The sequence below is a fragment of the Vanellus vanellus genome (assembly GCF_965231255.1).
Source record: "Vanellus vanellus genome assembly, chromosome: 3".
Lineage (NCBI taxonomy): Eukaryota > Metazoa > Chordata > Aves > Charadriiformes > Charadriidae > Vanellus > Vanellus vanellus.
Window position 1 is genome coordinate 88,437,366 of NC_138907.1, and position 16,059 is coordinate 88,453,424.

The following is a 16,059-nucleotide window of genomic DNA, read 5'->3' on the forward strand; positions in this document are numbered from 1 at the left end:
TGTCCCCGTGTCCCTCCCCCGGGGTGAAGTTTCGCGGCCGCCGCCGCCGCCCGTCTCCCCCGACGCTGCCCGCGTGTGCGGGGCGCCTCCGCCGCTGCCAGGGCCGGGACAAAAGGCACACTGACACGTGATGGGAGCCGAGCTTCATAAATGGGACCGGAGAGGGGCGGAAGGCGGGGGGGGGGGGGACCGCGGTGGCGGCGGCGGCGTGTGCCGGAGCCGCGCCGGGCGCCCGGCGGCTCCTGCGCTGCCTCCCCGCGCCGAGGCGGCGGCGGCGGGCGGCGGAGGAGGGCCGGGGGCGGCGGCCGGGGGGGTGGGGGGAGAGGCAGCACATGGAGCCGCGGCGGCGGGGCGACGGAGCCCGGCGTGCCGCCTGAGCTCGGCGAGCGAGGGCGGCGGTGGTCGGAGAGGAGGCGCCGAGGGGAGGGAAGAGAAGAAGGGGAGGCAGCCGGGGCGGGGGGGTGGGGGGGAAGGGAGAAGTCTCCCACCTCCTCCTTTCCTTCGCCGGCACCGCCTCCTCGGCGCTCCCCAGTGCCGGGGTGCCCGGGCGGGGCGGCGCTCCCGCTCCCTGCCGGGGGTCGGCGCGGCCGGAGCAGGCGGGGGACGCGGCCGGTGCCGTGCGGAGGGTAAGGACGGCGCGGGGCGGGGGGCGCGGGAGGGTGCGGGCGGGTGTCCGTCGTCCCCGTCTCCCCCCCGCCCCCCACCCCCCCAAGCAGGGGGCCGGCTAGCCGTTGTCCCCCTCAAAGTTTGTTGGCGGCGTGGGTAGGGAGGGGGTCCGGGGGGGTGACACCGCCTGCCCCGACGGCGGAGCGGCCGGAGGGGAGGCGGCTGCTGACGGGAGCATCACTGCCCGGGATCCGCGCTGCGGGAGGGACCGGAGGGAGCGGGGGGGGGCGGAGGTGGAGCGCGGGTCTCGCCGCTGCCCCGGGCACGGCCCCGCTGGGGAGAGTTGGAGGGTGGCCCGGAGCCACCCGGGAAAAGCCGGTGACCCGAGGTGGGCGGTTTGCTGTCGTGATCCCGGCCGGAGGACGGAGGGGTGTGTGGGGGGCAGCCCGGGTGCGGAGGGGAGCCCGGCGGCGGGCGGAGGTGCGGGAGGCGGGTGGCGTTATGGTGAACACGCGTCCATTCTTCTCTGCGCGGAGCCTCCCGGGTCCCCGCCAGGACCTTCGCTGACACCGCAGGTTTCTCCTCTCGTCCCGACCCCGGCGGTGATGGTATACAGCGGGCGGCATTCCGCCCGGTTTACCCGAGCACTTTTCCTCCCCAAAACTCCGCCGGTTGAGGCTGTAAGCGAAATAAAAGGCGGGTCGTGATTTTGTGCGCAGCGATGTTCCGTTAAAAAGCTGTCACTGAGGCATCCAGCATCTCCAGAATATCCCAGTAGGTGTTTGGTTGGCTCGTTTGTTTTGTTCTGAAATTCGGAGATCTGGGGGGAGGGAAGGGAGGGGGACGACCAGCAGAAAAAGAGTGAGCTTTTTAAACTTCACGCAGTGTTTGTCATGTGAAATCTTCAGCTGTTGAGAAATAATTCTGAGTAACCAGATGGGCTTATTTTAAATGGGCAGCTTTTTGTCTCAAAGACGTCTGCAAATCTCCATTGAGAACACCCCTGGATGAGGTATGTACCAAGCCTTTGGTGGGAGAGAGCTCGTTACTGTGATTTCAGTTTGATTAAGTAAAATGGTGTCAGAAGATGAAGTCTATAGTTTTCCTTCTTTCTCTAAAATTATCATCGGTGTTATTTTCTGTATGGCAGCAAATGATCATATTGGCAGTTTCGGCGTATGTTTTCTTTTTTTCAGAAGAGAAAGGGACATAATATAACATAGACCCAGATAGCAAAATACTCTTTCTTGAGTATCTACAAGTTGTTGGGTTTTTTTTAATGTAGTGTGGCTTTATTAACCTGTTAAAGGTGTAGTAATGTGGTTTTTTTTATTTTCCTTAGATGTATCATCTTGTTTTCATTGTTATTGTTCACCTTTTCTTAAAGGAATATAGCATTCTCTGCTGGGGGTAGCATTGCTGTTCACATGTACCGAGATCATGCGAAGGATCGGAGTGATATTTAATAGGATATTTAATAACAAAATGTGCAACATTGCAAGAATTACTTGGGCGTGCTTAATTCTTTTTGGATTACACCTCATATCAACTACCAGCGCGGGTTTTCCCTTCTCAATAAAGGAAAAAAACCCTGTGACTATAGTAGGAATATTTATTATGCAGGCAGAGTTTATTAAATCAGCTGTAAAAGAAATGAACGTAACATCTTTAAACAGTTTAGAAGATACATGTCTAATTCCTGATTTGCTTGAGGTTAAAATTAGCTTTGTAGCAACCAGGAACAGCTTTGCTTTATTATCTGTTGGTCTTTGGAATGAGAGGCAGAACCATTTGAATAAAAACATTTTAAAGCAGAATTGATAAAAGCAATAATTGTTTGATTGAGCCAGCAGGCATCTATTGCCAGGGGGGGAAAAAAGTTGGCTAGGTAAAGAAATCGACTATTTGCTGTAAATTTACCTCATCGACCATTTGGTAATGCCTAAACCCACAGTAATCAAATCAAAATACCTACAAAACTCAAGGTGAAGCTGGATGCAGGTTATAGCATCGTGAGGATGAGCCAGTGGGCGCCTTTGATCCTGGCTGTTCTTTGGTGAATTATGTTGGCTCAGTTGCATAAAGGACCCCATTAAAGGCTTTCATGCTCTGCTGAAGGAACGGCAGGTCTTAGCCAATGCAAGCCTTTCTTTTCCTTTCTCTGTTCACAGGTTTCTGATTGGGCAACAGAAGTTTAGAAATTAAATAACTTTTTTTTTTAGTAATTTCTGACTTTCAGCCTTTAATGTGGCTATCCCCAAATGCTTGTGGAGACTGTCATCCTGCTGGGAATTTTGGTGCTGGAAGTGTTACGCGTTAGAGAGTGAGAGCTGGAATGGCTTTGCTTTCTATTGCGTAGAGGTAGGTAAGGAGATTAAGAGGCAAGAGAGAACCCAAACCCATATATTCACTTAGTATTGCCCAATAATTTTACAAATACATTGCCATCCCTGGTTCTGCAGGTCTCAGGCACTGTCTTCCACTTGCCTGGTTTCTCTGCTTCTGCACGTTTTAAGAGAAATTACTGTAACTTTTCTGATGGAAACTTTGTGACCTCTCTCTAGTCATGCCGTTGGCTACCTAGGCATCCACAGATTTAATTTTTATCAGCAGTGATTGCTCTTCATTTCTTTGTGGTTGTCTATATTGGCTTTATCCGAGTCTCCTCCTGACAGTAAATGACTTTAGATATGTTTTGCTGCAACTTCCTGAATAGTTTAGGCTGTATAAAATGATGAATGCTCTACAAAACCGCTCATCGACCATTTAAGTGAGAATTTGGAGATTTTTCCCTTCTCTAGCAGCATATTCACACACTCTGCTGCTGATTTAAAATATGTATTCCAGGCGACCCTAACACTGGGATTTGGCCAAGTTCAAAGCAGCTGTGCAGATGGACACAGAAGACAGAAGGCAGAGGGAAATAGACCCTTTTAATCATAACAAGGCTGCTCTTGTTTTCCTATCTATAGTGGAAATGCATGCCAGCCCCTTGTACTTAAAAGCAAGCTTGCAAATGTGCCAGAATAGACAGCAACAGCATTTGTTATTAATGCAAAGTTAAAAATGTGACAACCTGTCTTCTCAGTACTGCTCTTTACATCTCCATTTCTAGACTGACACTGTACTGCTGCAAAAAGTGCACATCCGATTGCTGTCAGTGGGATAAGAATTCCCCCCTGCCCCCCCCCCCCCCCCCAAATTCAGGCTGTTTGAAAGTGCGTGGCTTTGTTAATGATCGCTGAAACCCGCCACGACCTGTCCTTTTGAAATGGTTATAATGACTTATAAATCAATTTCTCGTTAGAAAGAACTTTTTTTTCCCCCCTTTTTCCCGAAGGTGCCATTGTTGCCCATGAAAAATGATTGGGTTTGCAACATAAGGTTGGAGCACATTTTATTCTGCCATTTGTGCCTCATGCAGGGGCATTATGGTGATGCACACACCAAGCCCGATTTTGCTTCTCTTCAGTAGGAGCATCCTTTTTTGATCAAGCAACCCGCGTCCAAATTACAGATAAAATAGATATTTCACTACTGTTTGTGTTAGGATAATGTCACTCCATATACTTTGGCTGGACTGTTGGTGAGACTGCATGTTTTATGTGTTTCGGATGTCTTGTTTGTGTAGATGGAGGCAAGATGACATCAAATAGTACCTCGTCCTGTGTTAACCTGTTTTATGGCAGTTGTATATTCTTAAGAAAGGCGTGTTTACTCACTAGAAAGTACTGAACAGGAGCAGTTCCGTAGGGAATACTGTCAGTTCCTTTTCAGCTCTTGCTGGAGTAATTTTCATATTTCTGCATTTTAGGAAACCTTTCAAAGTTTGTGCTTAGGGGCTTGGGGGGCTCCCATCTTCCCATTGTGGTGAATATGTGAAACATGCTCTCAGAAATCACTGGGTTTTGGCACTTCTGCCTCTGTCTTAAACAATACAGTACTGGAGTGCAGCCTATGCATGTGCCTGGAAAATTAGGTGGCATAGGTTCGGAGTGTGTGTATACAGGTGCAAAGATGTATTTATACATGCAAAATAATTTTACAGGATCTCATTGACAGATGTACTAGGTTTAGATTCTTGCTTTTCCCCAAGAAGGCTGTGTATAAGGGAATTCAAAATATTCAGCAGTCATCTTGCCTGTGTTCTTTGTACCTACACTTCTGGGTTGACTGCTTCTCCTCTGGCACCAGGAATTTGAGTTTATGCATGACAAACACTACTGCAACATTTGTGAGACTTTGCATAGTTCCTCTAGGCATGTGTATGGGTTTGTGTATGTCTGTCTGTAAGTTTATGCATATAAATATATATATGTATACACATGTACACAGAAATAAGAATTCATAACTCATCCCCCAGTATCTTTTAACTATTTCTCCTAATCTGATGTAATATTGGTTGGAGTTTCTCGGCAATTTGTTGTTCTGGCTATTTAGATATCAGATTCTACTGTAATTCTTTCTCACTTCTCCTCTTCTCTCCCTCTCTCCTTTTTTTAAAAAAGAAAAGCATCTGCATATTTCGAAGACATGCACCATTGCCAAGCAATCTGGTGTAGTGGCTTAATATGCTGGCAAATAATTTCACAAGTTGTTTGTGTATGTGAAGGCAGTGTATTTGAATATCATTATATTCTGAATGTAGCTATGAAGAGAGTTATCTGAGCTTATTTAAATTTTATGAAAGGCCAGACAGCTCCAGAAATGAAAGAATGTTTTACATTTTTTAATTGGAGTGCATATTTTCGTCCTTTGCTAATGCTGGTGGTGTGGGACATTGCATTTACCACAAGCCTTCCTATCCTAGCTTCTGAGCACTGCCAATATTTGGTGAAGTAGACTCCTGAGGACTGAGGTAGAAGGGATGTTGCTGTACAATGTGTTGCTGACCTTCTGTGCACTAACTCTCTGTCATCGCCCGTAAACCCCTCTTCCCTTTTCCCCTTTCAGTGTGTTTGTCCGCTGTATGGGTCACTCGGTGGCTCCATTTGAGCACTCGCTCTTCCTTTCCACCCCTGAGGTCCATATTCTGTACTTCATTTTCCTTAAGCAGTCTGATTTTTATTAATGTCCCTGGCCAGATCTGCTCAGCTGATCTCTCCTGAGCATCCCGAGCTCAGTCCCATGTGTCAGTGCGTACAGCGCTTGTCTTTTTCTGTGGCCCTACCGAGGATGGTTTCTCAGAGCCCTTTGCATCTTCCTTCACCGTTTGAATACAGATCAGAAATGGACTTTCAAAAGAGCGAGTCATTGCCTGCAGAACAGTGGGTCTGTTCTTTCTTTACGGTGTGATCTGAAAATCTCACTGGCTGTATCCTTTAGCTTACGCAGGTGTCTCTGAAGTTCACATAGCTCAGAAGAGGAGGGAGGTTTTCGCTCGTGAGTTTTCTCCTTCACCTGATCTGCTTTCCTCAAGCTGATCATAAAGGCAATTCTTCTCTTGCCCTAAAATCTGCATCCCCTGCCTCCTAGGGGCTCCTTCCACTTGGGTCTTCCTCTCTTGCCTTTCCCCGGTTTGCTCCCGTCTCACCTGGACATATCCTATTCCCTGTACCAAGACAACAGTTCTCTCTCCTCTCTCAATCCCCTTCACACCAATCACTTAACCCACATTACCTTTGCTCTCAGCATCTCCTTGCTATCTCACAAAGCCTTTGATTAAAACTTGTTACAGCCACAGTTTGTTGCGGGGGGAGGAGGGGGCAGACGCACACTCCGTGCAGTTTATGAGAGTTCTCCCTGGAGCCTGATGTTTTTGCTACCTGGCTGTCTCTAATCCTTACTCTTTTAATAAAGTTCAGTAATATTTTCTGCTGCAACAAATTCTTGACCTTTTTTTGTTCTGCTCTGGCCGTTACATGGAAGCTGTTTTCTTGGAGTGGTTATGTCTTTTTTCTTGTGTTGGTTTTTTGTTTTTTTTTTTTTTTTTCTAATAAATGTGTTTTTCCCTCAGTTTCATCCTCTAGACGTTACATTCTTCTGGGGACCTTTAGCATTTAGCATCCAGCGGAGTCTGGGTCTTTTATGTCCTGCTCTGCTCTTTCAAATGACTTCTCTCCCTTCAACTACACGTTGTGTGCTAAGCTGCTCTCTCTTCTAGGTACCTCCAGGAGACTGAGTGTTCAGCCCCTGTCTCTTTTGCACCTGGCTGGGCTTCTCTGTCTCCATTTAACATTTATGTCAGTTCTGCCCAGCAGTAATAAGTGTCTGCACCTTTTGGCATTAGAGAATGGCTAGAAAAGAGGCAGGAAATGAAGCAATTTTTGTTGGAATATTGAAATTCAAGATAAACCCTTTTGTGAAAAAGAAAAAATTTGAGAGTTCAAAATTGACCAGCTTAATGAGTTTCCTTCCATTTTCTTCAAAATGTAAATACCATAGCATTGTATCGAACTTTTCGTATTACCTGTTCATTCTGCTTTACTGGGAAATGGGTCCTTAAACTGGAGCTGATTTTAAGCAAATACCGCGTCACTCTTGCTTCACTGTTTCCCTTTCATCTGAGCCTTTCATACTTCAACAAACCTCTTCATTCTTTCCCAAAACTATGTCTTTAAGTGAAATTAAGATGTATAAAGTAAGCTGGAAAAGATGGTAAAATCCCACATTCATTCTGGCCTTTTGTTGTTTGAAGAAAGCCAACCCCACCTTCCCTCCTTTCTCCCAAAAGCCGGGCAGACCAGGTAGCTGTAATTTCCCATTAACGTGATCCTGACGGTCTCTTTGCTGGTTTGTGACTTCAGTACTTCGTCTCGTCTCTGACTTGGTAGGAAATGTGTGCGTAGGAGGTTGTATTTCACAAGCTGAGGGGTTTCGAGTGAACTCGGGAGCTTTGGGGGTCTTTCACAGGCAGATGGGGCAGCTGTCCCTGCTCCTCCCCCTGCGGCTGGGTGGGATGTGGGAGACACGTTTTAAGCTTTGCTTAATTCAGAGAAAGGGCTTCAAGCTAAGCCTCCGACTTACCAGGCGTGCACCCTGCCTGCTGGAACATCAGTTCGTGCTTTTGTTTCTGGATGTTTTAACTCTTGATCCAATGTGGAACAACTCGAGCAGTTTAGAGACGGGCAGCAGGACGGAGAGGCTGCCAGCACGCTCGTCTGGCCCGCAGGAGAGCAAAGTTTGGGTCCTTCACCCGCACCAAGTGAAGCAGGACTTCAGCCTCGTATTTGGACCTCTGGTCTTAGACACGTGTATGCCCTGGCTGTTTGAGAGATAAGACACAGCTTCTTTTTCTCTGCACCTGCAGGTCACCTGTGCTAAAACTGGTACATACATCTCACCAACAAAACTTCAGAGGGAAGAAATAATGTTATTTCTTTTAAAAACATTGTTGGTCACTGATTAATGCTCTGTTTTCCCCATCGTTTTGTTTTCGTTGTTCAGATTGTCAGCTGCTGGATGCTGGGTGGTGTCACATAGGGGCAGTTTGCCCCCCCAAATTAGAACAATCCAGCCCCTATCCTGCTAGTGTGCAAACGGTATGTTCATTAACATAAATAACGATGTAGCTGTGGTTTCTTGCTAATTAAGGTTCAGCTTGCCAAAGATATCATCATGTTAGATAAGAACAAAATTTGGTTCAGTATGTATGCCCTAGTTTACCCCCTAGCCGACAGTGCCTTGCTGTATCTAGACGATAGCATCCCTCATGTGCCCCTCTCCTAGCTTCAGTGCTCCTTCCCAATCCCTCACGCAGGGAAAATTCCCACTGAAGTGAATGCAAGTTTTCCTGAATTAGGAGTGACAGCATGTTTGCCATTTATAGCCTAGGAGTAGCACAGTGTTGGAGATGGAATAGTAACACAGTAAATAGGGTAGGGGTAACATTGCCTTCACATTCTTGTCAAGATGTTTTCTTTTTTTCTTGCTCAGTGTTACTGAGTCTTGGAGTGCCATTTCTCAGACTGTGCATTTCTTTCTCCAAGGCTTAGAAACCTTGTTCTGTCCTCGAAGCAGTATTGTTCATCGCCAGATGGGATAAGGTAATTATTAGCCATATAAATTTTCATTTTATAGGACAGTTCTAATTCCTGGAGGCCAGCAGTTACTATGGTAGATCTTATTTCTCTCACACTTTTTCAGATGACTACACACAAGTATAAATTACTGCTGTTTCTCCTGGGGTAGTGTGTTGCGGACCCAGTTTGGTAGGAGTCCCAGTGTACTGGGCACTGTGCAAACTTATTGGAAGATAAAGCCCTCTGAAGGACTTATAAGCCTTACAACGTGTTAGCAAGGAGAATGCATTTACATATTTTTGTGCATTCAAAAACTGTGTTTCAATTATACCTGCTTGTCCTTTAGCCTGTTCTTAATTAGCTGTGGGTATCATAGAAGAAATGTATAGACACGGAGATCAAAATATTTTCTAAAATAGAAGCTAGATAGGTTTGATTGTGGATTTCCCTTTCTTGTTTTTGATTCCTTTTCTTGCCACGTCAACATTTTTGCAGTTATCGGTAACATCGTTGTATTGCTTATAATTACTTTCTGCGGAAGAGCGCAAATATTCACTGTTTCTATTCAGTCTATTAAAATTGCTCTATCAATCATCCTAGTTTGAAAATTATCATAAATTCAGCCCTTTTTTAGACAACTATAAAAACTTTCCAGCCCTCCCTCTCCCCCAGAACAGCAGGAGAAGATAGGTAGTAGCATTTTAATGGAGTCACGTTCTTGTTCCCCGAGTGAACTGGTCCTGTGGACCAGCTGGGGGAGGTATATCTCCCTGTTGTCTGACATGATTTCCCAGCCTTTTCTACATTATCTATTCCATATTTTACCTAAGGGCTCTTTATGTTCTGGTAGCATCCAAGCTTCTTCTAAGGCTATATGTAAGCACGCAGCGGAGGGCAGGAGTAAGACTTGCCCCCCTCGACTCTTCACTAATTCTTTCGCTTTGAGGGCAAAGTTGCCTCTTCAACCTTCAGCCGATGTTTAACACCTCAGATGTTTGAACCCCGGGAAAGCTGGCTGGAAAAAAAGGGCTAGAGGAAGTTAAATGCAGGTCTCTGCAGACAGCTAAGCAGTGTGTTTGTAAAAGCCACTCCATCTAGTGGCAGTCACTTTGCACAGCTGGTCTGGCAGTGCCCATCAACAGCTGCCGGTTGGTGGGAGAAAAGTCTAAAATGGTGTTCAGCTATGCGTTCTCTGGTTTTGGTCTTCGAGATAAAAGATGCTTAAAATTTGTATCTACTGTTTAATCCTTATCGGTAATCATAATTCGTTACTTGCTGTGAATTGCTGCATGCAGTCATGGAAATATACCAAAAATTTCGAGTGCGGGCATCAGCACAGGCTCTTCCTCATCTTTAATCGAAGTTTCAGTTCTTTTTAAAGCCATTTTAAAATGAATGTTAGTAGAGCTCATTTTAGGAAGGGATGAAGTTGGGAGCTTTGGAGACTCAAAGGCTCTGTTGGAAGAGTGGCTTTCGGCAGGGCGGGGAAGGTCTCCCTCAGAAGAACAGGGATGCTGTCCCTCACTGCCACCCTGCCCATGAGGGGACCTTGCTGTGGCACAGAGCCATCACCCCAGCCCCATCCAGAGAGGGGGGATCTGTGCAGGGGACCCTTGCCCACTAGGCGGGCTGTGAGAAGGCTCCAAGAGTATTTCACGTAGAGATGTTAACGGGTCTCAGGCAGTACGGGTTTGGGTTGTGTTGAAGCCCACTGCAAAGAGCAGTGTGGCCACGTGGAGTAGGGTGTCCTTTTCTGGTGGGCAGTGCCTCCTCGCCACTCCAGGTTCAGACAGAAGAGCTCAGAGCTAAAATTTGTGTGACACTGGCAGGTCCACCTGACCAAACGAAAAGATGAGGAATCAGACCACTGCTTCTGCCATCAGCTTTTCAGTCAATGTCAAATCATGCAACACCTCAGACTGTATCACGGACTCTTCTAATGATCCCAGTGCCAAAGGTCCGGTCTCGTTTTCACTAGGCGACCACGGAAAACCTCGCTGATCGCTTCAGCGCATTTCAGTATTGTAGCTTACTGGGGCAAGCTAGTATCTAAATTAAAATAAACGAAATTCCAGTAAAGTGCAATTCCAGATCAGGCAAATGGCTGTTTTACTGCAACTTTAATAAAAATCAACTGCTACTTGAATAGGTGCATGCACACATACTGCTAGAAATTTCCAATTATGAAATTCCCAGCAGCAAACAAAAACAAAATTAATGTCAGCTGCATCCCCCAAAGCCTAAACTACACCACTAATGAACTCCCAAGTACTCTCAAAGAAAACTCTCTTTGCAGAAACAATAAGGTGGAAATTACTGTAATAATCTCAATGTAAAAATACAGAGGGAAAAAAAATCATTGAAATTCAGAGTAAGACTTGCCTCTCCTGATCCCATTAACCATGTTGTTAGCACAGCATATGCATGCATAGTGATATTGTCACATAACTCACTGCCACCTTCAAAGGAGCACGCTGGAATTTGTGTTCTTTCATTTGTATTTCAAACAAAGGTAGGGGTTGCTCGGTGGCTTGCACCTTATTCTGAGGAAGTCTATACTTAACATGACTCCAGCAGCGACTAGCTACCTCTTAACAATTTGTTTGTCTGTCTAGCAGAAGTGCTCAGTTGCATACAATTTTTGAAGCTTTACTCAAACATAATCTTCTCAACATGAGGCTGTGGCTTTAATCATTAAAATGGTTGTCTTTCTTCTGTCAGCGCTAAGCTGGAATAACAGAGAAAACCAAAGCCATCTTTACATGTTTATAGAACTACTTGTTTTATTTAAATTTTTTGGGGGGGTAGGTTTTCAAATGAATAATACATTCTTCACTTCTGCTTTTAAACTGGTGCAATAACGCCACGTTTAAAGTTGCCAGACTTCACCCAAAACAGATTTGTCAGTTGTCAGCAGGGTCATCTTTGCAACATGTAACATCTGCAAATTACACTGAGAACAGCTGTAAAGCACCTTCTGGAAGAAAAGTACCTTACGTATTAGATTATTGCTGTTCATTTTTAATGTGTGCTTCAGTGACATTTCCTTGCCTCGCTGCTCAAACTCTCCAAATTAAATTCATTAATATATTTTAAAATTGTCTGTCTAATAATTGTGTTATTATTTGCTGAACAAGGTTGTCTGGCAAAGCTGACACAGCAAGTGTGTGTGCCGTGTGTTAAACGTACAGGGTTGTTTATACTCCTTATTTGCAGCACTGGAGTTGCAGTGTCTTCTGGAGGTCTATGTTTATATATTTCCTTTGTCACTCAATGTCCAGGCCTGCTGAATCAAATGGAAAACTTTGAACTATGGAAGAAGTCTTGAGTGTTCGGGTGCCATGTGTAACTGCAGTGTAAATATCTCATCTGCCAAATGATTTCTGCTGCTTTCAGTAATGCTCATGATTTCTTTCAGGATTTAAGTATTGGTATTGTAGAGAGGAATCCTTTTCTTCTTTCTTTTAGTTTTCATGAGAAAACTGAGCTGTGGTACCTACCGCGCAAGTCTCTTTAGGAGTTGAGGAGATCAGTACTCGGGGTTTTGGCAGATAATCTCTCGTGGCCTTTCTGGCCGTTTATTGTCAGTTGTGTGAAGTGAACAGGTGAAGTCAGTACAAGCATCTGGGATTTCTTGGGTGTCACAAACAATTTCCTCCATTCTAAAAGCATGAAAAAGCTTGGTTACAACAGCTCCTATTGCTGTTGTAATCATCAAAATGTCCCATAGCAGGTGCAGAATAACTGTAGCACACCAAAGCAATGATTCTGGCTCTTATTTACATTCAGACCACTCTCAGCCACTCTGGCAGTGCAAAGGGGCCCTAAAGCAGATGTTCAGTGCATGTTCAAGGCATGTTATATGGGCAAGGTTATACAAAGGAGCACAGCATAAGAAGAGCTGTAAGAGCTGTCTTATATTTTGATGCATGTAAGATGCTCAGATGCTGCTGAGGGTGCTCTCCCAAGGGTACCGTGACCAGGAGTTACACCCTGCAATTAATTGCCATTCACAAGCAAAGGCTGGGCATGACGGGACTCGGAGACCTTCTGCCGGGATCCCTGTTTCTGAGGGGACAGAATGTTTTTGAGGTTGTCCCCAATGGGACAAGTCACCTTTCCATATTTCTCACAGGAGCAGTGGCTCCCGGTCCCTTTTGCTTGGAGTTTTGGTCAAGCTGCACTTTGACCCAAACTTTGTGCCATGTTTTTCTAGGCAAGCATGAACTGCCCTGATGGAGGCTTCTGATCTGTGCAGAATGGATCACTGATGCACTCAATAATTTAGCAGTGCTAGTCACCTTTCCTGAAACTGTGGCCGGGGCTGGGTAACAACCCACCTCCCCCATAGAGTCCAAACATGCCAATTGCCTTGGTTTGCTTAGCAAAAGAAAGGAACAGAGTAATGAAGCTGTATCCAGATCCCTATATTTGTAGATGAAACACCTTGCTAATAAATTTGTAATAACAAGTTCAGGATATTAGTAGACCTCAGATCGCTGTAACAGGGTAATGTGAACGTACAGGCATACTGGGTAAACTGTGAAACTTAGAGTGCATGGCTTTTTCCCCCTTCCCTCTCTGTTGTCAGGTTTCCAAAACCTTCGGTGCCTTTTGAAAGAAAAGCAATGAAGGTGATGATTCAGTTTAATGCCACTCCTACAGTGGCACTTGGTATTATCTAAATGAAGCAAGCCCAAGGAATATTGGTCTGCAAGGTACTTTGCAATCAGAAGCCAAGTTCAGATCTAGAGGAAAATATCTTTCTGGTGGAGCGGCTCGGAAGGTTTTGATGAGAAATGAAAATTACTTTCCTATGGAATACTCAGTTCCCTGCGCCTCCGGTTTTTGCGCCACTTCTTCTTAGTGTAATTCAGTTTTAGTGAAATCCAGGTGATTTCTTTCTAAGTGCTTGACTCACTCTGATTCCCGCAGGTGGCAAAGGCTAGACCTGCACTGAATACAAGAGAAAGGTCAATTTTGTTTGACACAGTTCAACTAGGTTGTTTGTGGAGTTTGTCTCCCTGTTTATCTTAATGAAGTCTGATCTTTTCCCCTTCTAGGATTTCCTCCGATGCATTTTTCCCTCCCCCAAGTCTCTCTGAAACCAACAGGACTGGGGTTATGAAGTCAATCCTAGATGGCCTCGCAGATACAACTTTCCGAACAATCACAACAGATCTCCTTTACGTGGGCTCCAACGATATCCACTACGAAGACATGAAAGGCGACATGGCATCCAAGCTGGGATACTACCCCCAGAAGTTTCCTCTCTCTTCCTTCAGGGGTGATCCTTTCCAAGAAAAAATGACTGCGGGAGATGATCCCCTGTTGAGCATTATTCCCTCAGATCAGGTCAACATCACAGAGTTTTACAACAAGTCTCTGTCCACGTTTAAGGATAATGAGGAGAACATACAGTGTGGGGAGAACTTCATGGATATGGAGTGCTTTATGATCCTGAACCCCAGCCAGCAGCTGGCCATCGCTGTGCTGTCGCTCACCCTGGGTACCTTCACGGTCCTAGAGAACCTCCTCGTCCTGTGCGTCATCCTCCACTCCCGAAGCCTCCGGTGTAGACCCTCCTACCATTTCATCGGCAGCTTGGCTGTGGCCGACCTCCTGGGCAGCGTGATTTTTGTCTACAGTTTTGTGGATTTCCATGTTTTCCATCGGAAGGACAGCCCCAACGTCTTCTTGTTCAAACTGGGTGGAGTTACAGCCTCCTTCACCGCCTCCGTAGGTAGCCTTTTCCTCACGGCAATAGACCGATACATATCTATACACAGGCCACTAGCTTACAAAAGGATTGTTACCCGACCAAAGGCTGTCGTAGCGTTTTGTGTGATGTGGACCATCGCTATTGTAATAGCCGTTCTTCCTCTGCTCGGCTGGAACTGCAAAAAGCTCAACTCTGTTTGTTCGGACATATTCCCTCTCATCGACGAGACGTACCTGATGTTCTGGATCGGGGTCACCAGCGTCCTCTTGCTGTTCATTGTCTATGCCTACATGTACATACTGTGGAAGGCGCACAGCCACGCTGTTCGCATGATTCAGCGGGGCACGCAGAAAAGCATAATCATTCAGTCTACGGAGGACGGTAAGGTACAGATCACTAGGCCTGACCAAACTCGTATGGACATCAGGTTAGCCAAAACCTTGGTCCTTATCCTAGTCGTTTTAATCATATGCTGGGGCCCTCTCCTCGCCATCATGGTGTACGATGTCTTTGGGAAAATGAACAAGCTCATCAAGACTGTCTTTGCTTTCTGTAGCATGCTCTGTTTGCTGAATTCGACAGTGAATCCCATCATCTACGCTCTGAGGAGCAAGGACTTGCGACACGCCTTCCGCAGCATGTTCCCCTCCTGCGAAGGAACGGCGCAGCCCCTCGATAACAGCATGGAGTCTGACTGCCAGCACAAACACGCCAACAACGCGGGGAACGTGCACAGGGCTGCCGAGAGCTGCATTAAGAGCACAGTTAAGATTGCCAAAGTTACCATGTCTGTCTCCACAGACACGACTGCTGAGGCGTTGTAAGTCAGAGACTTCTCAGCATTGTGAGAAAAAGGAGTTAGTTTGAAAAAATAATATTTAAAAAAAAAAAAAATCAACAACAGAGAAAACCAAACCCATGGCTTAATGTGTTTGTACCCTTCTGTAATATTTTTTCGGTCTGTCATTGTAAGCTGAGCAATGATTGTGTTAAGAGCGTTACCATCGGCCAGTTCTTCAGGTTTTACAATTAGGGATTCAAGTTAAATTTTCAAAATTTTTTTTCTCAAAAAGTGTTTATTGAATAATAGTTAGTTTCCTGAAAGAGCACAGAGAAAATACCAGGCTAGCAACGGTTCCTTTTGGGGGCGTGAAGAAAAATTGTGAAACCTAATTGAAAACTAATGCATCCTAAACCAATACCATCAAATAAGAAAAAAAAAAAGCCTTGTAATCATGCTGTTCATTTCAATGTGAAATGTATTTCATGTCCGTAAGTAGTAGGAGTTTTTGATTTTCTCCAAAAGCGGCAGTGCTGAGTTTTAGAGGTTTTGTAAAACGTGTCGTGTCCCGTGAATTGTATGCTGTTTTCTTATGTGTTATTGATATTTGTCTGATTAAACAAAGTGATAAGGTAGACTTCCGTGGAAATAATGTGAAATGTGATATGTAAACCCCATTGAAAACACTGTATTTGAAGAATTCCTATGAGCTATTTTGGAAATTTTACACTTTTAGTGGTCTTCTGTGGACTTAGGGGAGAGGCTTTGTGTTCTTCTACTAAATTTATTTCCCACTGCCTTTTACTTTCACATGCATACGAGAGTAACAGCAACAAAGGAATAGAGGAGGAATGTAAGAGAGGAATGCACTGGTTCAGACTTTTACACACCACTGCGTTTATACAGAAGGACGTTCATGGTTGTACAGACTATCGCCCTGCTCTTGGGCGTTGCGTGAATACGAACAGTGAGAAGCGAAGGTCCCGGAT

The 16,059-nt window shown here is 45.5% G+C and overlaps 1 protein-coding gene across 1 annotated transcript; it reads left to right on the forward strand.

The window, feature by feature from the left end:
• The first annotated feature begins 1,350 nt into the window (after positions 1-1,350).
• CNR1 (cannabinoid receptor 1) lies at positions 1,351-15,290 on the forward strand. The gene is made up of 2 exons (XM_082480970.1): positions 1,351-1,380; positions 13,631-15,290. Exon 2 carries the CDS (start codon positions 13,692-13,694, stop codon positions 15,111-15,113), a length of 1,422 nt encoding a protein of 473 aa, XP_082337096.1. The 5' UTR covers positions 1,351-1,380; positions 13,631-13,691; the 3' UTR covers positions 15,114-15,290.
• Positions 15,291-16,059: the final 769 nt, after the last annotated feature.